At 42.3% G+C, this 24,308-nt stretch overlaps 1 protein-coding gene across 1 annotated transcript in view; it reads right to left on the bottom strand.

Moving 5' to 3' along the window:
* spn-E (spindle E) overlaps positions 1-24,308 on the bottom strand; it is a 504,859-nt gene that overhangs the window by 288,024 nt on the left and 192,527 nt on the right. Inside the window, exon 8 of the mRNA XM_071660992.1 lies at positions 4,698-4,907. Within this exon, the coding sequence (XP_071517093.1) occupies positions 4,698-4,907 (210 nt within the window). The remainder of the gene's footprint in view (positions 1-4,697; positions 4,908-24,308) is intronic.

Here is a 24,308-nt window from a genome sequence, read left to right as displayed (position 1 = left end):
AAGATGCTTGTGGCATGAGAAGCGTGGGAGGTGGGTTGATTAGAAAGGGTAGTGAGAGGTGGGATGAAGAAGTAAGATTATTAGTGAAAGAGAAGAGAGAGGCATTTGGACGATTTTTGCAGGGAAATAATACAAATGAGTGGGAGATGTATAAAAGAATGAGACAGGAGGTCAAGAGAAACGTGCAAGAGGTGAAAAAGAGGGCAAATGAGAGTTGGAGTGAGAGAGTATCATTAAATTTTAGGGAGAATAAAAGGATGTTTTGGAAGGAGGTAAATAAAGTACGTAAGACAAGGGAGCAAATGGGAACTTCAGTGAAGGGGGCTAGTGGGGAGGTGATAACAAGTAGTGGTGATGTGAGAAGGAGATGGAGTGAGTATTTTGAAGGTGTGTTGAATGTGTTTGATGATAGAGTGGAAGATATAGGGTGTTTTGGTCGAAGTGGTGTGCAAAGTGAGAGGGTTAGGGAGAATGATTTGGTAAACAGAGGAGAGGTAGTAAAAGCGTTGCGGCAAGGCAGCAGGTTTGGATGGTAATGCAGTGGAATTTATTAAAAAAGGGGGTAACTGTGTTGTTGACTGGTTGGTAAGGTTATTTAATGTATGTATGACTCATGGTGTGGTGCATGAGGATTGGCGGAATGCTTGCATAGTGCCATTGTACAAAGGCAAAGGGGATAAGAGCGAGTGCTCAAATTACAGAGGTATAAGTTTGTTGAGTATTCCTGGTAAATTATATGGGAGGATATTGATTGAGAGGGTGAAGGCATATACAGAGCATCAGATTGGGGAAGAGCAGTGTGGTTTCAGAAGTGGTAGAGGATGTGTGGATCAGGTGTTTGCTTTGAAGAATGTATGTGAGAAATACTTAGAAAAGCAAATGGATTTGTATGGAGCATTTATGGATCTGGAGAAGGCATATGATAGAGTTGATAGAGATGCTCTGTGGAAGGTATTAAGAATATATGGTGTGGGAGGCAAGTTGTTAGAAGCAGTGAAAAGTTTTTATCGAGGATGTAAGGCATGTGTACGTGTAGGAAGAGAGGAAAGTGATTGGTTCTTAGTGAATGTAGGTTTGCGGCAGGGGTGTGTGATGTCTCCATGGTTGTTTAATTTGTTTATGGATGGGGTTGTTAGGGAGGTAAATGCAAGAGTTTTGGAAAGAGGGGCAAGTATGAAGTCTGTTGGGGATGAGAGAGCTTGGGAAGTGAGTCAGTTGTTGTTCGCTGATGATACAGCGCTGGTGGCTGATTCATGTGATAAACTGCAGAAGCTGGTGACTGAGTTTGGTAAAGTGTGTGAAAGAAGAAAGTTAAGAGTAAATGTGAATAAGAGCAAGGTTATTAGGTACAGTAGGGTTGAGGGTCAAGTCAATTGGGAGGTGAGTTTGAATGGAGAAAAACTGGAGGAAGTGAAGTGTTTTAGATATCTGGGAGTGGATCTGGCAGCGGATGGAACCATGGAAGCGGAAGTGGATCATAGGGTGGGGGAGGGGGCGAAAATTCTGGGAGCCTTGAAGAATGTGTGGAAGTCGAGAACATTATCTTGGAAAGCAAAAATGGATATGTTTGAAGGAATAGTGGTTCCAACAATGTTGTATGGTTGCGAGGCGTGGGCTATGGATAGAGTTGTGCGCAGGAGGATGGATGTGCTGGAAATGAGATGTTTGAGGACAATGTGTGGTGTGAGGTGGTTTGATCAAGTAAGTAACGTAAGGGTAAGAGAGATGTGTGGAAATAAAAAGAGCGTGGTTGAGAGAGCAGAAGAGGGTGTTTTGAAATGGTTCGGGCACATGGAGAGAATGAGAGAGGAAAGATTGACCAAGAGAATATATGTGTCAGAGGTGGAGGGAACGAGGAGAAGAGGGAGACCAAATTGGAGGTGGAAAGATGGAGTGAAAAAGATTTTGTGTGATCGGGGCCTGAACATGCAGGAGGGTGAAAGGAGGGCAAGGAACAGAGTGAATTGGAGCGATGTGGTATACCGGGGTTGACGTGCTGTCAGTTGATTGAATCAAGGCATGTGAAGCGTCTGGGGTAAACCATGGAAAGCTGTGTAGGTATGTATATTTGCGTGTGTATACATGTGTATATACATGTGTATGGGGGTGGGTTGGGCCATTTCTTTCGTCTGTTTCCTTGCGCTACCTCGCAAATGCGGGAGACAGCAAGAAAAAAAAGAAAAAAAAAAAAAAAAAGTTTGTTGAGTACTTCTGGTAAATTATATGGGAGGGTATTGATTGAGAGGGTGAAGGCATGTACAGAGCATCAGATTGTGGAAGAGCAGTGTGGTTTCAGAAGTGGTAGAGGATGTGTGGATCAGGTTTTTGCTTTGAAGAATGCATGTGAGAAATACTTAGAAAAGCAAATGGATTTGTATGTAGCATTTATGGATCTGGAGAAGGCATATGATAGAGTTGACAGAAATGCTCTGTGGAAGGCATTAAGAGTATATGGTGTGGGAGGCAAGTTGTTAGAAGCAGTGAGAAGTTTTTACCAAGGATGTAAGGCATGTGTACGTGTAGTAAGAGAGGAAAGTGATTGGTTCTCAGTGAATGTAGGTTTGGGGCAGGGGTGTGTGATGTCTCCATGGTTGTTTAATTTGTTTATGGATGGGGTTGTTAGGGAGGTGAATGCAAGAGTTTTGGAAAGAGGGGCAAGTATGCATTCTGTTGTGGATGAGAGAGCTTGGGAAGTGAGTCAGTTGTTGTTCGCTGATGATATAGCACTGGTGGCTGATTCATGTGAGAAACTGCAGAAGTTGGTGACTGAGTTTGGTAAAGTGTGTGAAAGAAGAAAGTTAAGAGTAAATGTGAATAAGAGCAAGGTTATTAGGTACAGTTGGGCTGAAGGTCAAGTCAACTGGGAGGTAAGTTTGAATGGAAAAAACTGGAGGAAGTAAAGTGTTTTAGATATCTGGGAGTGGATCTGGCAATGGATGGAACCATGGAAGCGGAAGTGAATCATAGGGTGGGGGAGGGGGTGAAAATTCTGGGAGCCTTGAAGAATGTTTGGAAGTTGAGAACATTATCTCGGAAAGCAAAAATGGGTATGTTTGAAGGAATAGGGGTTCCAACAATGTTGTATGGTTGCGACGCGTGGGCTATGGATAGAGTTGTGCGCAGGAGGCTGGATGTGCTGGAAATGAGATGTTTGAGGACAATATGTGGTGTGAGGTGGTTTGATCGAGTAAGTAATGTAAGGGTAAGAGAGATGTGTAGGAAATAAAAAGAGCGTGGTTGAGAGAGCAGAAGAGGGTGTTTTGAAATGGTTTGGTCACATGGAGAGAATGAGTGGGGAAAGATTGACCAAGAGGATATATGTGTGAGAGGTAGAGGGGATGAGGAGAAGTGAGAGACCAAATTGGAGGTGGAAAGATGGAGTGAAAAAGATTTTGATTGATAGGGGCCTGAACATGCAGGAGGGTGAAAGGCGTGCATGGAATAGAGTGAATTGGAACGATGTGGTATACCGGGGTCGACATGCCATGAATGGATTGAACCAGGGCATGTGAAGCATCTGGGGTACACCATGGACAGTTCTGTGGGGCCTGGATGTGGAAAGGGAGCTGTGGTTTTGGTGCATTATTATATGACAGCTAGAGACTGAGTGTGAACGAATGGGGCCTTTGTTGTCTTTTCCTAGCGCTACCTCGCACACATGAGGGTGGAGGGGGTTGTTATTCCATGTGTGGTGAGGTGGCGATGGGAATAAATAAAGGCAGAAAGTATGAATTATGTACATGTGTATATATGTATATGTCTCTGTGTATATATATGTGTACAATGAGATGTGTAGGTATGTATATTTGCGTGTGTGGACGTGTATGTATATACATATGTATGTGGGTGGGTTGGGCCAAACTTTCGTCTGTTTCCTTGCGCTACCTCGCTAACAGCGGGAGACAGCGACAAAGCAAAATAATAATAATAATAAGTATACTCAGATAAAAACATCAAAAATAAACTTATAAACAACAGTGGTAATGGGGACACTAGAAGGTTAATGTGGAGCAGCAGGGAGTTGGTGATTTCTTAAAAGACTGCTGAGCAGAATTACATCTTCTTGTCAAATCATAATAGTTTTGTTTTTTGTTTTTCTTAGCAGACAGCTCAGTCATGGGCCAATCAGGCCTCCTGTTGTCTGTCTTTCTCAAACAAACAGGATCTGTAAAAGAGTGAACAATCTAATATAACTAGTAAGATGGCCCAGCAATAAGTAAGTTCATGTGTTGTGACCATGGCAGTCATGGGTTAGGTGATAGGAAATATTAAAAAACAAACAGCCACAACAACCAGCAGGATGGTTGTCCACAGTATGAAATCCTGATGGATATCTCCAAAGTGTGTAAAGTCAGATGATTCTAAACCTTTATGATGAGTGAACTGCTGTGTAATTCACTCATGGACCTCAAGTCTCTGGGTACGTACACAATGAAAGGCAAGAGGTTATACATAAAGCAGCTTCAAAAAGGAAAAAAGGTGATCAATAAATCAAAGTTCCTGTTTATGAAAAGAGAAGATTCTGTGATGTGTTAGTATACAAAAAATAAGAGTTATTATGAGTCTATTAATCTACAAAAAATAACATTATGAAAGTCAAAAAAATATTATTAAGCTATCTTTCTGAAACTTATAATATCAACATCACATATACAAAATAACTGAGGTAAAAGGTAATACTAAAGTAATCATATTACCTTCAAAATGAGAGACTGGTTATGCCTTGGGGGATTCTGTCGATTCCGAACTAAGATTTTCAGCCTTTCCAAACGACCTGTCAATTCTTTTATCAATTTCTGTACTTCCTGCAAGATACTGAGCTGCACATAGCTATGTTTGGCCCAATTCTTCTCTGTTTTACCACCTGGACACATGAATTCTCCTCTAACCTGCATACTTTGCCAGAGCTGCAAGCAATCAATGTAACCATAAGAATTAGTAACCCACTGAATGATTAACAAATTCATGCCATTTCTACCTTTTATTAATGTTAAAATTTCAATTCTTCAATCAATTACATCAAAGGTTTCACAAATTTAAAAACAAAACAATCATGAAAAAAAGGTTTTTATAATCAAATCATTCCCACCGCATGGAGGAAGAATAAGTACACATAGCTTCATGACAAAATTATTCAAGAAACATGAAATACAAAATAGTAAATGCAAAAAACCAGTTGTGACATAAAATTCATATATAACAGTATGGGTTGAAAAAGTACTGCTTATTGCATTCTTAAATGATGACTTACGTCTCCATTCCCATTTCCACTTTTATGCACAATCTCACAACATTGCATAATTTCCTAACATTTTTTACCTAGATCAAAAACAACATTTTCTTGGAAATCTACACATAACATTATGCCAGCCAATTATACATTTTACTTTTAACCTCTTCCACCTTTAACTGTATAACACATCATCAAACTATCATTCATCAATACCACCTTAATTAATTTCATCCATGTAACATTCTACTATTGCTACCCCACCACACAGGAAATACCACTGCTAACCCCCCGCTTCAGTGAGGCAGCACCAGGAAAACAGAGAAAAAAAGGCCACATTCATTCATGCTCAGTCTCTAGCTGTCATGTGTAATGCACCAAAACCACAGCTCCCTATCCACATACAGGCTCCACAGATGTTTCCATGGTTTACTGCTGACCGATTCACATGCCCTGGTTCAAACCAATGACAGCACGTCGACCTCTGTATACCACACTGTTCCACTTCACTCTATTTCATGAATGCCTCTCATCCTCCTGTATGTTCAGGCTCCAATCACACAAAATCTTTTTCACTAGATCCTTCTAATTTGGTATCCCACTTCTTGTTTCCTTTAGCTATGACACATATATCCTCTTTGACAATCTTTCTTCTCTCATTCTCTCTATATATCCAAACCGTTTCAACACACTCTTCTGCTCTCAACCACTCTTTTTATTTCCACACATCCCTCTTACCCTTTCATTACTTATTCGATCAAACCACCTTGCAACACATATTGTCCTCAAACATTTCATTTCCTACACATCCACCCTCCACCATACAACCCTATCTATAGCCCATGCCTCACAAACATATAACAGTGTTGGAATTACTATTCCTTCAAACATACCTATTTTTGCTCTCCAAGATAACATTCTCTCCTTCCACATGATCCTCATTGCTCCCAGAACCTTCACATCATCCTCCATCCTGTTACTCACTTGCGCTTCTATGGTTCCATCTGCTGTTAAGTCCACTCCAAGATATCTAAAACACTTCACTTCCTCCAGTTTTTCTCCATTCAAACTTACATCCCAGTTAACTTGTCCCCTAACCCTACTGAGCCTAATAATCTTGCTCTTATTCACATTTACTCTCAACTTTCTCCTTTCACACACTTTACCAAACCTCTGCAGTTTCCCACCCGAATCAACCACTAGGGCTGTACCATTAACGAACAACAACTGAATGACTTCTCAGTCCCTCTCATCCACAACAGACTGAATACTCGCCCCTCTCTCCAAAACTCTAGCATTTACCTCCCTAAGCCACCTCATCCATAAAAAAATTAAACCAGCACTCACTGAGAATCAAACATTGTCCTCTCTTCCCACTCGTACACATGCCTTACATCCTTGGTAAACACTTCACACTGCTTCTAGCAACTTACTTCCCACACCATATACTCCTAAAACCTTCAACAAAACATCTCTATCAACCCAATCATATGCTCTCTCCAGATCCATAAATGCTACATGCAAATTCATCTGTTTTTCTAGGTATTTCACACATACATTCTTCAAAGCAAACACCTGATTCACACATCCTCTAACACTTTTGAAACCACACTGCTCTTCCCCAATCTGATGCTCTGTACATGCCTTCACCCTCTCAATCAATACCCTCCCATATAATATCCCAGAAATACTCAACAAACTTATGCTACTATAATTTCAACATTCACCTTTGTGCAAAGGCATTATGCATGCATTCTGCCAATCCTCAGGCACTTCAACATCATCCACACATATCATGAATATCCTAACAAACCAATCAACAACACAATCACCCGTTTTAATAAATTCCACTACAATACCATTCAAACATGCCGCCTTGTCAGATTTCATCTTCTGCAAAGTTTTCACTACCCCTTCTCTGTTTACCAAACCATTGCCCCTGACCATCTCACTTCACACACCTCCCCTACCAAAACACCCTATATCTGCCACTGTATCATCGAACACATCCAACAAACCTTCAAAACACTCACTCCCTCTCCTCACTTAACTACCTGTCATTATCCCCCCTCTTGCCCCCTTCACCAATGTTCCCATTTGTTATCTTGTCTTACACATGTTATTTACCTTCTTCAAAAGTATCTTTCTATTCTCCCTAAAATCTAATGATAGTCTCTTACCCCCACAGTCATTTGCCCTACTTTTCATCTCTTGCACCTTTCTCTTGACCTCCTGCCTCCTTCTTTTATACATCTCCCAATCATTTGCACTATTCATGACAAGTATCGTCCAAACGCCTCTCTTTTCTCTTTCACTAACAACCTTACTTCTTCATCCAGCCACTCACTAAACTTTCTAATCTGCCGATATCCCACCTTTCTCACGCCCCGTGCATCTTTTGCACAAGCCATTGCTGATTCCTTAAGTACATCCCATTCCTCACCCACACCCCTCACATCATTTGCTCTTACTTCTTGCCATTCTACACTTAATCTCTTCTGGTACTTCCTCACACAAGACTCCTTCACATGCTCACTTACTCTCACCATTCTCCTCTCCCAATATTCTCTCTTCTTTTCTGGAAACCGCTATTAATCTTCACCTTAGCCTCCACAAGAAAGTGATCAGACATCCCGCCAGCTCTTTAACATCCAAAAGTCTCTCTTTTACATGCCTATCAATCAACACGTAATCCAATGATGCCCTCTGACCATCTCTCTTACTCACATATATACTTACGTACATCTCTCATTTTAAACCAGATATTCCCAATCACCAGTCCTTTTTCAGCACACAAATCCACAAGCTCTTCACCATTTCCATTTACAACATTGACCATCCCATGTACACCATTATACCCTCAACTTCCACATTACTCACCTTTGCATTTAAATCACCCATCACTATAACCCGATCTCATGCATCAAAGCTGCTAACACACTCACTACGCTGCTCTCGAAGCACTTGCCTCTCATAATCTTTCTTCTCAAGGCCAGGTGGATAGGCACCAATAATCACCCATACCTCTCTTGCAGTTTTACCCAGATCAATCTAGATTTCCTTTCTCTTCCATACACTTATGCAGACATTTACATACATACACAAGTACATATTCATACATGCTTGCCTTCATCCATTCCTATCACTACACACCAAACAGGAAAACAGCATTGATATCCCTGCTCCACCAAGGTAACATCAGGAAAATGGACCAAATAGGCCACAATCATTCACACTCAGTCTCAGGCTGTCATGTGTAATGCACTGAATCCACGGCTCCCTATCCACATCTAGGCTCCACACATCTTTCCATGCTTTACCCTAGACACTTCACATGCCCTAGTTCAATTCACTGACAGCATATCAATCCCAGTATACCACATCGTTCCAATTCACTCTATTCCTTGCTTGCCTCTCACCCTCCTGTATGTTTAGGCCCCGATCGCTCAAAATCTTTTTACTCCATCCTTCCACCTCTAATTTGGTCTCCCACTTCTCCTTGTTCCCTTCACCTCTGCCACACATATCCTATTTGTCAATCTTTTCTCACTCATTCTCTACATATGTCTAAACCATTTTAACACAGCCTCTTCTGCTCTCTCAAAAACACTCTTTTCATTTCTACACATCTCTCTTACCCTTTCATTATACTCAATCAAACCACCTCACACCATATATTGTCCTCAAACATTTCATTTCCAACACATCCACCCTTCTCCATACAATCCTATCTATAGCCCATCCCTCGCAACCAAATAACATTACTGGAACCACCATTCCTTCAAACATACCCATATTTGCTCTATGAGATAGCCTTCTTGCCTTCCACATATTCTTCATTGCTCCCAGAACCTTTGGCTCCTCCCCCACCCTGTGACTAACTTCCACTTCCATTGTTCCATCTGCTGATAAGTCCACTCCAAGATATCTAAAACACTTAACTTCCTCCAATTTTTCTTCATTCAGACTTACATCCCAATTACCATGTCCCCCAACCCTATCAAACCTCATAACCATGTTCTTATTCACATTTACTCTCAACTTTCTCCTTTCACACACTTTCCAAACTCAGTCACGAACCTCTGCAGTTTCTTACATGAATCAGCCGCTAAAGCTGTATCACTGGCAAACAACAACTGACACTTCCCAGGCCCTCTCATCCACACTAGACTGCATACTCACCCCTCTCTCCAAACTCTTGCATTTACCTCCCTAACCAACACATCCATAAACAAATTAAACAACCATGGGGACATCACACACCCCTGCCACAAACAGACATTCACTGGGAGCCATTCATTGTCCTTTCTTTCTACTTGTACATATGCCTTACATCCTTAAACACTTTTCACTGCTTCTAGCAATTTACCTCCCACCATATATCCTTAAAACCTTCCACAGAGCATCTCAATCAACCCTATCATATGCCTTTTCCAGATCCATAAATGCTACATACAAATCCATCTGTTTTTCTAAGTATTTCTCACATACATTCTTCAAAGCAAACACCTGATCCACACTTCCTCTACCACTTCTGAAACCACACTACTCTTCCCCAATCTGATGCTCTGTACATGCCTTCACCCTCTTAATCAATTCCCTCCAATATCATTTCCCAGGAATACTCAACAGACTTATGCCTCTGTAGTTTGAACGCTCATCTTCACCCCCTTTGGCTTTGTACAATGGCAACATACATACATTCTGCTAATCCTCAAGCACTTCACCATGATCCTTACTAACCAATCAACAACATACTCCCCCCCTTTTTTAATAAATTCCACTGCAATAACACCCAGGCCGGCCATCTTGTCACATTTTATCTTCCACAAGCTTTCACCATATACTGTCCTCAAACATTTCATTTCCTACACATCCACCCTCCTCCACACAAACCTATCATTAGCCCATGTTGGAACCACTGTTCCTTCTATAGTTTCTCACCCAAATCAGCCACCAGCATTGTATCATCAGTAAAGTGCAAATGACTCACTTTCTAAGCCCTCTCATCCCCAACAGACTGCATACTTGCCCCTCTCTCCAAAACTCTTGCATTCACCTCCCTAACTACCCACCCATAAACAAATTAAACAACCATGGGGACATTAAGCACCTCTGCTGCAAACCGGCATTCACTTGGAACCAGTCACTTTCCTCTCTCCCTACTCGCAAACATGCCTTACATCCTTGGTAAACACTTTTTACTGCTTCTAGCAACTTTCCACAAAGCATCTCTATCATATGCCTTCTCCAGATCCAGAAATGCTGCAAACAAATCAATCTGTTTTTCTAAGGATCTCTCACAAACATTCTTCAAAGCAAAAACCTGATCCACACATCCTCTACCACTTCTGAAACCACACTTCTCTTCCCCAATCTGATGCTCTGTACATGCCTTTAACATCTCAATCAATACCCTCCTGTATAATTTCCCTGGAATACTCAACAAACTCATGCCAATGAAATTTGAACACTCACCTTTATTCCCTTTGCCTTTGTACAATGGCACTATGCATGCATTCCACCAATCCTCAGGCACTTCACCATGATCCTTACATACAGTTAATATCCTTACCGACCAATCAACAACAGAGGCACTCGCATTCTTTTTAATAAATTCACTGCAATACCATCCGAACTTGCTGCCTTGTTGGCTTTCATCTTCGCAAAGCTTTCACTACCTCTTCTCTCTTCATCAAACCATTCTCCTTAACACTCACTTTGCACACATCCCTAAAAAAAACACCCTATATCTGCCACTCTATCATCAAATACATTCAACAAACCTTCAAAACACTCACTCCATCTCCTCGCTTAATCTCTATGGTTATTACCTCCCCATTTGTTCCCTTACCTGATGTCCTCATTTCTTTTCTTGTCTTACGCACATTATTTACCTCCTTCCAAAACATATTTTTATCCTCCCTAAAATCTAATGATACTCTTTCACCCCAACTCTCATCTGCCCTCTTTTTCACCTCTTGCATCTTTCTCTTGACCTCCTGCCACTTTCTTTTATACATCTCCCAGTCCTTTGCACTACTTCCCTGCAAAAGTACTTCAAACGCCTCTCCCTTCTCTTTCACTGACAATCCCCTTACATCATTTGCTCTCACCTTTTGCCATTCTGCACTCAATCTCTAATGGTACTTTTTCATACAAGTCTCCATTCCAAGTTCACTTACTCTCACACCTCTCTTCTCCCCAACATTCTTATTCTTTTCTGAAATCCTCTACAAATCTTCACCTTCGCCTCTGCAAGATAGTGATCAGACATCCCTCAGGCTGCTCCTCTCAGCACATTAATATCCAGAATTCTCTCTTTTACACACCTATCAATTAACACATAATCCAATAATACCCTCTCACCATCACTCTACTCATTTTCTTTTTTTTTCTTAATCATACTTAATCGCAGTCTCCTGCGTTAGTGAAGTAGTGCAAAGAAGCATGTGAAAGAATGGCCCTACCCACCTATATACACATGTACATACAGGAGTGGTAGAGGATGTGTGGATCAGGTGTTTGCTTAGAAGAATGTATGTGAGAAATACTTAGAAAAGCAAATGGATTTGCATGAAGCATTTATGGATCCGGAGAAGGCATATGATAGAGTTAACAGATATGCTCTGTGAAAGGTATTAAGAATATATGGTGTAGGAGGCAAGTTGTTCGAAGCAGTGAAAAGTTTTTATCAAGGATGTAAGGCATGTGTTCGAGTAGGAAGAGAGGAAAGTGATTGGTTCTCAGTGAATGTTGGTTTGCAGCAGGGGTGCGTGATGTCTCCATGGTTGTTTAATTTATTTATGGATGGGGTTATTAGGGAGGTGAATGCAAGGGTTTTGGATGAGAGAGCTTGGGAAGTGAGTCAGTTGTTGTTTGCTGAAGATACAGCGCTGGTAGCTGATTAAGGTGAAAAACTGCAGAAGCTGGTGACTGAGTTTGGTAAAGTGTGTGAAAGAAGAAAGCTGAGAGGAAACGTGAATAAGAGCAACGTTATTAGGTACAGCAGGGTTAAGGGACAAGTAAACTGGGAGGTAAGTTTGAATAGAGAAAAACTGGAGGAAGTGAAGCGTTATAGATATCTGGGAGTGGATTTGCCAGCTGATGGAACCATGGAAGCGGAAGTGAGTCACAGGGTGGGGGAGGGGCGAGGGTTCTGGGAGAGTGGAAGAATGTGTGGAAGGTGAGAACATTATCTTGGAAAGCAAAAATGGGTATATTTGAAGGTATAGTTGTTCCAACAATGATATATGATAGCGAGGCGTGGGCCATAGATAGGGTTGTGTGGAGAAGGGTTAATGTGTTGGAAATGAGATGTTTGAGGACAATATGTGGTGTGAGGTGGCTTGATCGAGAAAGTAACGAAAGGGTAAGAGAGATGTGTGGTAATAAAAAGAGTGTGGTTGAGAGAGCAGAAGAGGGTGTATTGAAATGGTTTGGTCACAAAGAGAGAATAAGTGAGGAAAGATTGACAAAGAGGATATATGTGTCAGAGGTGGAGGGAATGAGAAGTGGGAGACAAAATTGGAGGGAAAAGGATGGAGTGAAAAAGATTTGAGCGATCAGGGACTGAACATGCAGGAGGGTGAAAGGTGTGCAAGGAATAGAGTGAAATGGAATGGGGTCAACGTGCTGTCAATGGATTGAATTAGGGCATGTGAAGCATCTGGGGTAAACTATGGAAAGTTCTGTGGGGCCTGGATGTGGAAAGGGAACTCTGGTTTCGGTGCATTATAAATGACAGCTAGGGACTAAGTGTGAACGAATGTGGCCTATGTTGTCTTTTCCTAACGCTACCTTGAACGCGTATGGGAGGGGGAGGAAGGTGTCATTGCATGTGTGGTGGGGTGGTGACGGGAATGAATAAAGGCACCAAGTATGAATTATGTACATACGGATATATGTATGTCTATTATGTATATATATATATATATATATGTATACGTTGATATGTATAGGTAAGTATATGTGCATGTGTGGATGTGCATGTATATACATATGAATGTGGGTGGGTTGGACCATTCTTTTGTCTGTTTCCTTGCTCTAACTCGCTACCGTAGGAGACAGTGACAAAGTATAATAAAAAAAATAAAATAAATATAAATATATCATTAATATCTATTTTCTTTTATCATACTTAGTCATGTCTCCAAAATAGCAAGTTAGCGCAAAGAAATTGACGAAAGAATGGCCAAGCCATCCACATATACATGCAAATACATGTATATCCCTGGAGATAGCCGAGAAAGAATACTTCCCACGCATTCCTCACGTGTCATAGAAGGCGACTAAAGAAGACAGGAGTGGGGGTTAAAAACCCTCCCCTCCTTGTATTTCAACTTTCTAGAAGGGGAAACAGGAGTCACGCGGGGAGTGCTCATCCTCCTCGAAGGCTCAGATTGCAGTGTCTAAATGTGTGTTGATGTAACCAAGATGTGAAAAAAGGAGAGATAGGTTGTATGTTTGAGGAAAGGAACCTGGATGTTTTAGCTCTGAGTGAAACGAAGCTCAAGGGTAAAGGGGAAGAGTAGTTTGGGAATGTCTTGGGAGTAAAGTCAGGGGTTAGTGATAGGACAAGAGCAAGGGAAGGAGTAGCCATAATCCTGAAACAGGAGTGGTGGGAGTATATGATAGAGTGTCAGAAAGTAACCTCTACATTGATATGGGCAAAACTGAAAGTGGATGGAGAGAGATGGGTGATTATTGGTGCACATGCACCTGGGCATGAGAAGAAAGATCATGAGAGGCAAGTGTTTTGGGAGCAGCTGAGTGAAAGTGTTAGCAGTATTGATGCACGAGACCGGGTGATAGTGATGGGTGATTTGAATGCAAAGGTGAGTAATGTGGTAGTTGAGGGAATAATTGGTATACATGGGGTGTTCAGTGTTGTAAATGGAAATGGCGAAGAGCTTGTAGATTTATGTGCTGCAAAAGGACTGGTGATTGGGAATACCTGGATTAAAAAGAGATATACATAAGTATACATATCTAAGTAGGAGAAATGTCCAGGGAGCATCATTGGATTATGTGTTAATTGATAGGTGCGCAAAGGAGAGACTTTTGGATGTTAATATGCTGAGAGGTGCAACTGGAGGGATGTCTGATCACTATCTTGAGGAGGCGAAGGTGAAGATTTGTAGAGGTTTTCAGAAAAGAATAGAGAATGTTGGGGTGAAGAAAGTGGTGAGAGTAAGTGAGCCTGGGAAGGAGACTTGTGTGAGGAAGTACCAGGAGAGACTGAGTACAGAATGGAAAAAGATGAGAACAAAGGACATAAGGGAAGTGGGGGAGGAATGGGATGTATTTAGGGAAATAGTGATGACTTATGCAAAAGATGCTTCTGGCACGAGAAGCGTTGGAGGTGGGCAGATTAGAAAGGGTAGTGAGAGGTGGGATGAAGAAGTAAGATTATTAGCGCAAGAGAAGAGAGAGGCATTTGGACGATTTTTGCAGGAAAATAATACAAATGACAGGGAGATGTATAAAAGAAAGAGGCAAGACGTCAAGAGAAGGGTGCGAGAAGTGAAAAAGAGGGCAAATGAGAGTTGGGTGAGAGAGTACCATTAAATTTCAGGGAGGATAAAAAGATGTTTTGGAAGGAGGTAAATAAAGTGCATAGGACAAGGGAACAAATGGGAACATCACTGAAGAGGGTTAATAGGGAGGTGATAACAAGTAGTGGTGATGTGAGAAGGAGATGGAGTGAGTATTTTGAAGGTTTATTGAATGTGTTTCATGATAAAGTGGCAGATATAAGTTGTTTTGGTCGAGGTGTGCAAAGTGAGAGGGTTAGGGAAAATGATTTGGTAAACAGAGAAGAGGCAGTGAAAGCTTTGCAGAAGATGGAAAATGGCAAGGCAGTGGGTTTGGCTGGTATTGCAGATGAATTTATTAAAAAAGAGGGTGACTGTATTGTTGACTGGTTGGTAAGGATATTTAATGTATATATGACTCATGGTGAGGTCCCTGACGATTGGTGGAATGCTTGTATAATGTCAGTGTACAAAGGCAAAGGGGATAAAAGTGAGTGCTCAAATTACAGAGGTATAAGTTTATTGAGTATTCCTGGGAAATTATGTGGGAGGGTATTGTTTGAGGGTGAAGGCATGTACAGAGCATCAGACTGGGGAAGAACAGTGTGGTTTCAGAAGTGGTAGAGGACGTGTGTATCAGGTGTTTGCTTTGAAGAATGTATGTGAGAAATACTTAGAAAAGCAAATGGGTTTATATGTAGAATTTATGGATCTGGAGAAGGCATATGATAGAGTTGATACAGATGCTCTATGGAAAGTATTAAGACTATATGGCGTGGGAAGCGAGTTCTTAGAAGTATTGAAAAGTTTTTATTGAAGATGTAAGGCATGTGTACGTGTATGAGGAGGAAAGTGATTGGTTCTCAGCAAATGTTTGTTTGCGGCAGGGGTGTGTGATGTCTCCATGGTTGCTTAATTAGTTTATGGATGGGGTTGTTAGGGAGGTTGAATGCTAGAGTTTTGGAAAGAGGGACAAGTATGAAGTCTGTTGTGGATGAGAGAGCTTGGGAAGTGAGTCAGTTGTTGTTCGCTGATGATGCAGCGCTGGTGGCTGACTCGTGTGAGAAACTGCAGAAGCTGGCGACTGAGTTTGGTAAAGTGTAAGAAAGAAGAAAGCTGAGAGTAAATGGGAATAAGAGCAAGGTTATTAGGTACAGTAGGGTTGAGGGACAAGTCCATTGGGAGGTTAGTTTGAATGGAAAAAAACTGGAGGAAGTGAAGTGTTTTAGATATCTGGGAGTGGATTTGGCAGCGGATGGAAACATGGAAGCGGAATTGAATCATCGGGTGGGGGAGGGGGCCAAAGTTCTGGGAGTGTTGAAGAATGTGTGGAAGTCAAGAACATTATTTTGGAAAGCAAAAATGGGTATGTTTGAAGGAATAGTGGTTCCAACAATGTTATATGGATGTGAGGCGTGGGGTATGGACAGAGTTGTGCGCAGGAGGGTGGATGTGCTGGAAATGAGATGTTTGAGGACAATATGTGGTGTGAGGTGGTTTGATCGAGTAATATAAGGGTAAGAGAGATGTGTGGAAACAAAAAGAGTGTGGTTGAGAGAGAAGAAGAGGGTGTTTTGAAATGGTTTGGTCACATGGAGAGAATGAGTGAGGAAGGATGCACCAAGAGGATATATCTATCAGAGGTTGAGGGAACGAGAAGTGGGAGACCAAATTGGAGGTGGAAAGATGGAGTGAAAAAGATTTTGAGTAATTGGGGCCTGAACAAGTAGGAGGGTGAAAGGCGTTCAAGGAATAGAGTGAATTGGAACGATGTGGTATACTGCAGTCGACGTGCTGTCAATGGATTGAACCAGGGCATGTGAAGCATCTGGGGTAAACCATGGAAAGTTCTGCGGGGCCTGGATGTGGAAAGGGAGCTGTGGTTTTGGTGCATTATTACATGACAGCTAGAGACTGAGTGTGAACGAATGTGGCCTTTGTTGTCTTTTCCTAGTGCTACCTCGCATATGTTATTTCATGTGTGGCGGGATGGCTATGGGAATGAATAAAGAAAGATAGTATGAATTATGTACATGTGTATATATGTATATGTCTGTGTGTGTATATATATGTATACATTGAGATGTATAGGTATGTATATTTGTGTGTGTGAAGTGTATGTATATACATGTGTATGTGGGTGGGTAGGGCCATTCTTTCGTCTCTTTCCTTGCACTACCTCGCTAATGCGGGAGACAGTGACAAAGTAAAATATAATATTTATTTCATTTATCTATTTTGCTTTGTCGCTGTCTCCCGCGTTTGCGAGGTAGCGCAAGGAAACAAACGAAAAAAAAATGGCCCAACCCACCCCCATACACAATGTATACACCCACACGCCCACACACGCAAATATACATACCTATACATCTCAATGTACACATATATATACACACACAGACAAATACATATATACCCATGCACACAATTCACACTGTCTGCCCCTATTCATTCCCATCGCCACCTCGCCACACATGGAATACCATCCTCCTCCCTCCTCCTGTGTGCGAGGTAGCACTAGGAAAGGACAACAAAGGCCCCATTCGTTCACACTCAGTCTCCAGCTGTCACGCAATAATGCCTGAAACCACAGCTCCCTTTCCACATCCAGGCCCCACACAACTTTCCATGGTTTACCCCAGACGCTTCACATGCCCTGATTCAATCCACTGACAGCACGTCAACCCCGGTATACCACATCGATCCAATTCACTCTATTCCTTGCCCGCCTGTCACCCTCCTGCATGTTCAGGCCCCGATCACACAAAATATTTTTCACTCCATCTTTCCACCTCCAATTTGGTCTCCCACTTCTCCTCGTTCCCTCCACCTCCGACACATATATCCTCTTGGTCAATCTTTCCTCACTCATTCTCTCCATGTGCCCAAACCATTTCAAAACACCCTCTTCTGCTCTCTCAACCACGTTCTTTTTATTTCCACACATCTCTCTTACCCTTACATTACTTACTCGATCAAACCACTTCACACCACACATTGTCCTCAAACATCTCATTTCCAGCACATCCACCCTCCTGTGCACAACTCTATCCATAGCCCACGCCTCGCAACCATACAACATTGTTGAAACAATTATTCCTTCAAACATACCCATTTTTGCTTTCCGAGATAATGTTCTCGACTTCCACACATTCTTCAAGGCTCCCAGGATTTTCGCCCCCTCCCCCACCCTATGGTTCACTTCCGCTTCCATGGTTCCATCCGCTGCCAGATCCACTCCCAGATATCTGAAACACTTTACTTCCTCCAGTTTTTCTCCATTCAAACTTACCTCCTAATTGACTTGACCCTCAACCCTACTGTACCTAATAACCTTGCTCTTATTCACATTTACTCTCAACTTTCTTCTTTCACACACACCAGCTTCTGCAGTTTCTCACATGAAGCAGCCACCAGTACTGTATCAGCAGCAAACAACAAATGACTCACTTCCCAAGCTCTCTCATCCACAACAGACTGCATACTTGCCAATCTCTCCAAAACTCTTGCATTCACCTCCCTAACAACCCCATCCATATACAAATCAAACAACCATGGAGACATCACACACCCCTGCCGCAAACCTACATTCACTGAGAACCAATCACTTTCCTCTCTTCCTACACGCACACGTCTTACATCCTCGGTAAAAACTTTTCACTGCTTCCAACAACTTGCCTCCCACACCATATATTCTTAATACCTTCCACAGAGTACCTCAATCAACTCTATCATATGCCATCTCCAGATCCTTAAATGCTACATACAAATCCATTTACTTTTCTAAGTATTTCTCACATACATTCTTCAAAGCAAACACATGATCCACACATCCTTTCCCACTTTTGAAAGCACACTGCTTTTCCCCAATCTGATGCTCTGTACATGCCTTCACCCTCTCAATCAATACCCTCCATATAATTTACCAGGAATACTCAACAAACTTATACCTCTGTAATTTGAGCACTCACTCTTATCCCCTTTGCCTTTGTACACTGGCACTATGCAAGCATTCCACCAATCCTCAGGCACCTCACTATCAATCATACATAAATTAAATAACCTTACCAACCAGTCAACAATACAGTCACCCCCTTTTTTAATAGATTCCACTGCAATACCATCCAAACCTGCTGCCTTGCCGGCTTTCATCTTCCGCAAAGCTTTAACTACCTCTTCTCTGTTTACCAAATCATTTTCCCTAACCCTCTCACTTTGCATACCACCTCGACCAAAACACACTATATCTACCACTCTATCGTCAAACACATTCAACAAACCTTCAAAATACTCACTCCATCTCACATCACCACCACTTGTTGTCAACTCCCCATTACCCCCCTTCACTAAAGTTCCCATTTCCTCCCTTGTCTTACCCACTTTATTTACCTCTTTCCAAAACATCTTTTTATTCTTCCTAAAATTTAATGATACTCTCTCACCCCAACTCTCATTTGCCCTCTTTTTCACCTCTTGCACCTTTCTCTTGAACTCCTGCCTCTTTCCTTTATACATCTCCCACTCATTTGCATTTTTTCCCTACAAAAATCGTCCACATGCCTCTCTCTTCTCTTTCACTAATAATCTTACTTCTTCTTCCCACCACTCACTAACCGTTCTAATCAACCCACCTACCACACTTCTCATGCCACAAGGATCTTTTCCACAAGCCATCACTGCTTCCCTAAATACATCCTATTCCTCACCCACTCCCCTTACCTCCTTTGTTCTCACCTTTTTCCATTCTGTACTCAGTCTCTTCTGGTACTTCCTCACACAAGTTTCCTTCCTAAGCTCACTTACTCTCACCACTCTCTTCACCCCAACATTCTCTCTTCTTTTCTGAAAACCTATACAAATCTTCACCTTCACCTCCACAAAATAATGATCAGACATTCCTCCAGTTGCACCTGTCAGCAGATTAACATCCAAAAGTCTCTCTTTCGCACACCTATTAATTATCACATAATCCAATTATGCTCTCTGGCCATCTCTCCTACTTACATATGTATACTTATGTATATCTTGCTTTTTAAACCAGGTATTCCCAATCACTAGTCCTTTTTCAGCACATAAATCTACAAGCTCTTCACCATTTCCATTTACAACACTGAACACCCCATGTATACCAATTATTCCCTCAACTGACACACTACTCACCTTTGAATTCAAATCACCCATCACTATAACCTGGTCTTGTGCATCAAAACCACTAACACACTCATTCAGCTGCTCCAAAACACTTGCCTCTCATGATCTTTCTTCTCATGCCCAGGTGCATATGCACCAATAATCACCCATCTCTCATCAACTTTCAGTTTTACCCATATCAATCTAGAATTTACTTTCTTACACTCTATCACATACTCCCACAACTCCTGTTTCAGGAGTACTGCTACTCCTTCCCTTGCTCTTGTCCTCTAACTAACCCCTAACTTTAGTCCCAAGACATTCCCAAACCCCTCTTCCCCTTAACCCTTGAGCTTCGTTTCACTTAGAGCCAAAACATCCTGGTTCCTTACCTCAAACATACTACCTATCTCTCCTTTTTTCTCATCTTGGTTACATCCACACACATTTAGACACCCCAATGTGAGACTTCGTGGAGGAGAAGCACTCCCCACGTGACTCCTTTTGTTTCCTCTTTTAGAAAGTTAAAATACAAGGAGGGGAGGGTTTCTGGCTCCCCCCTCCTGTCCCCTTTAGTCGCCTTCTATGACACGTGACGAATGCGTGGGAAGTATTCTTTCTCCCCTATCCCAAAGGATATATATATATATATTTATTATACTTATTTTTTTTATTATACTTTGTCGCTGTCTCCCGCGTTTGCGAGGTAGCGCAAGGAAACAGACGAAAGAAATGGCCCAACCCCCCCCATACACATGTATATACATACGTCCACACACGCAAATATACATACCTACACAGCTTTCCATGGTTTACCCCAGTCGCTTCACATGCCCTGATTCAATCCACTGACAGCACGTCAACCCCTGTATACCACATCGCTCCAATTCACTCTATTCCTTGCCCTCCTTTCACCCTCCTACACGTTCAGGCCCCGATCACACAAAATCTTTTTCACTCCATCTTTCCACCTCCAATTTGGTCTCCCTCTTCTCCTCGTTCCCTCCACCTCCGACACATATATCCTTTTGGTCAATCTTTCCTCACTCATTCTCTCCATGTGACCAAACCATTTCAAAACACCCTCTTCTGCTCTCTCAACCACGCTCTTTTTATTTCCACACATCTCTCTTACACTCACGTTACTTACTCGATCAAACCACCTCACACCACACATTGTCCTCAAACATCTCATTTCCAGCACATCCATCCTCCTGCGCACAACTCTATCCATAGTCCACGCCTCACAACCATACAACATTGTTGGAACCGATATTCCTTCAAACATACCCATTTTTGCTTTCCGAGATAATGTTCTCGACTTCCACACAGTCTTCAAGGCTCCCAGAATTTTCGCCCCCTCCCCCACCCTATGATCCACTTCCGCTTCCATGTTTCCATCCGCTGCCAGATCACTCCCAGATATCTAAAACACTTCACTTCCTCCAGTTTTTCTCCATTCAAACTCACCTCCCAATTGACTTGACCCTCAACCCTACTGTACCTAATAACCTTGCTCTTATTCACATTTACTCTTAACTTTCTTCTTTCACACACTTTACCAAACTCAGTCACCAGCTTCTGCAGTTTCTCACATGAATCAGCCACCAGCGCTGTATCATCAGCGAACAACAACTGACTCACTTCCCAAGCTCTCTCATCCCCAACAGACTTCATACTTGCCCCTCTTTCCAAAACTCTTGCATTCACCTCCCTAACAACCCCATCCATAAACAAATTAAACAACCATGGAGACATCACACACCCCTGCCGCAAACCTACATTCACTGAGAACCAATCACTTTCAGCTCTTCCTACACGTACACATGCCTTACATCCTCGATAAAAACTTTTCACTGCTTCTAACAACTTGCCTCCCACACCATATATTCTTAATACCTTCCACAGAGCATCTCTATCAACTCTATCATATGCCTTCTCCAGATCCATAAATGCTTTCTTTTCTTTTCAACTATTCGCCATTTCCCGCGTTAGCGAGGTAGCGTTAAGAACAGAGGACTGGGCCTCATTTGGAATATCCTCACCTGGCCACACTCTGTTCCTTCTTTTGGAAAATTAAAAAGAAATGAAAGGGGAGGATTTCCAGCCCCGACGCTCCCACCCCTTTTAATCGCCTTCTACGACACGCAGGGAATATATGGGAAGTATTCCTAATCCCCTATCCCCAGGGATATATATATTTATTTTCTTTTTTTTTGCTTTGTCGCTGTCTCCCGCGTTTGCGAGGTAGCGCAAGGAAACAGACGAAAGAAATGGCCCAACCCCCCCCCCATACTCATGTATATACATACGTCCACACACGCAAATATACATACCTACACAGCTTTCCATGGTTTACCCCAGACGCTTCACATGCCTTGCTTCAATCCACTGACAGCACGTCAACCCCGGTATACCACATCGCTCCAATTCACTCTATTCCTTGCCCTCCTTTCACCCTCCTGCATGTTCAGGCCCCGATCACACAAAATCTTTTTCACTCCATCTTTCCACCTCCAATTTGGTCTCCCTCTTCTCTTTGTTCCCTCCATCTCCGACACATATATCCTCTTGGTCAATCTTTCCTCACTCATCCTCTCCATGTGCCCAAACCACTTCAAAACACCCTCTTCTGCTCTCTCAACCACGCTCTTTTTATTTCCACACATCTCTCTTACCCTTACGTTACTCACTCGATCAAACCACCTCACACCACACATTGTCCTCAAACATCTCATTTCCAGCACATCCATCCTCCTGCGCACAACTCTATCCATAGCCCACGCCTCGCAACCATACAACATTGTTGGAACCACTATTCCTTCAAACATACCCATTTTTGCTTTCCGAGATAATGTTCTCGACTTCCACACATTCTTCAAGGCCCCCAGGATTTTCGCCCCCTCCCCCACCCTATGATCCACTTCCGCTTCCATGGTTCCATCCGCTGCCAGATCCACTCCCAGATATCTAAAACACTTCACTTCCTCCAGTTTTTCTCCATTTAAACTCACCTCCCAATTGACTTGACCCTCAACCCTACTGTACCTAATAACCTTGCTCTTATTCACATTTACTCTTAATTTTCTTCTTCCACACACTTTTCCAAACTCAGTCACCAGCTTCTGCAGTTTCTCACATGAATCAGCCACCAGCGCTGTATCATCAGCGAACAACAACTGACTCACTTCCCAAGCTCTCTCATCCCCAACAGACTTCATACTTGCCCCTCTTTCCAAAACTCTTGCATTTACCTCCCTAACAACCCCATATATATATATATATATATATATATATATATATATATTTTTTTTTTTTTTCTTTTTATACTTTGTCGCTGTCTCCCGCGTATTGTGAGGTAGCGCAAGGAAACAGACGAAAGAAATGGCCCAACCCCCCCCATACACATGTATATACATACATCCACACACACAAATATACATACCTACACAGCTTTCCATGGTTTACCCCAGGACGCTTCACATGCCTTGATTCAATCCACTGACAGCACGTCAACCCCTGTATACCACATCGCTCCAATTCACTCTATTCCTTGCCCTCCTTTCACCCTCCTGCATGTTCAGGCCCCGATCACACAAAATCTTTTTCACTCCATCTTTCCACCTCCAATTTGCTCTCCCTCTTCTCCTCGTTCCCTCCACCTCCGACACATATATCCTCTTGGTCAATCTTTCCTCACTCATTCTCTCCATGTGCCCAAAACATTTAAAACACTCTCTTCTGCTCTCTCAACCACGCTCTTTTTATTTCCACACATCTCTCTTACCCTTACGTTACTTACTCGATCAAACCACCTCACACCACACATTGCCCTCAAACATCTCATGTCCAGCACATCCATCCTCCTGCGCACAACTCTATCCATAGCCCACGCCTCGCAGCCATACAACATTGTTGGAACTACTATTCCTTCAAACATACCCATTTTTGCTTTCCAGGATAATGTTCTTGACTTCTACACATTTTTCAAGGCTCCCAAGAATTTTCGCCCCCTCCCCCACCCTATGATCCACTTCCGCTTCCATGGTTCCATCCGCTGACAGATCCACTCCCAGATATCTAAAACACTTTCACTTCCTCCAGTTTTTCACCATTCAAACTCACCTCCCAATTGACTTGACCCTCAGCCCTACTGTACCTAATAACCTTGCTCTTATTCACATTTACTCTTAACTTTCTTCTTCCACACACTTTACCAAAACTCCGTCACCAGCTTCTGCAGTTTCTCACATGAATCCGCAACCAGCGCTGTATCATCAGCGAACAACAACTGACTCACTTCCCAAGCTCTCTCATCCCCAACAGACTTCATACTTGCCCCTCTTTCCAAGACTCTTGCATTTACCTCCCTAACAACCCCATCCATAAACAAATTAAACAACCATGGAGAC

Source organism: Panulirus ornatus, chromosome 73 (assembly GCF_036320965.1).
Source record: "Panulirus ornatus isolate Po-2019 chromosome 73, ASM3632096v1, whole genome shotgun sequence".
NCBI lineage: Eukaryota > Metazoa > Arthropoda > Malacostraca > Decapoda > Palinuridae > Panulirus > Panulirus ornatus.
The sequence above is the reverse complement of the archived record's forward strand: the minus strand, read 5'-3'. Positions and strand labels throughout refer to the sequence as shown.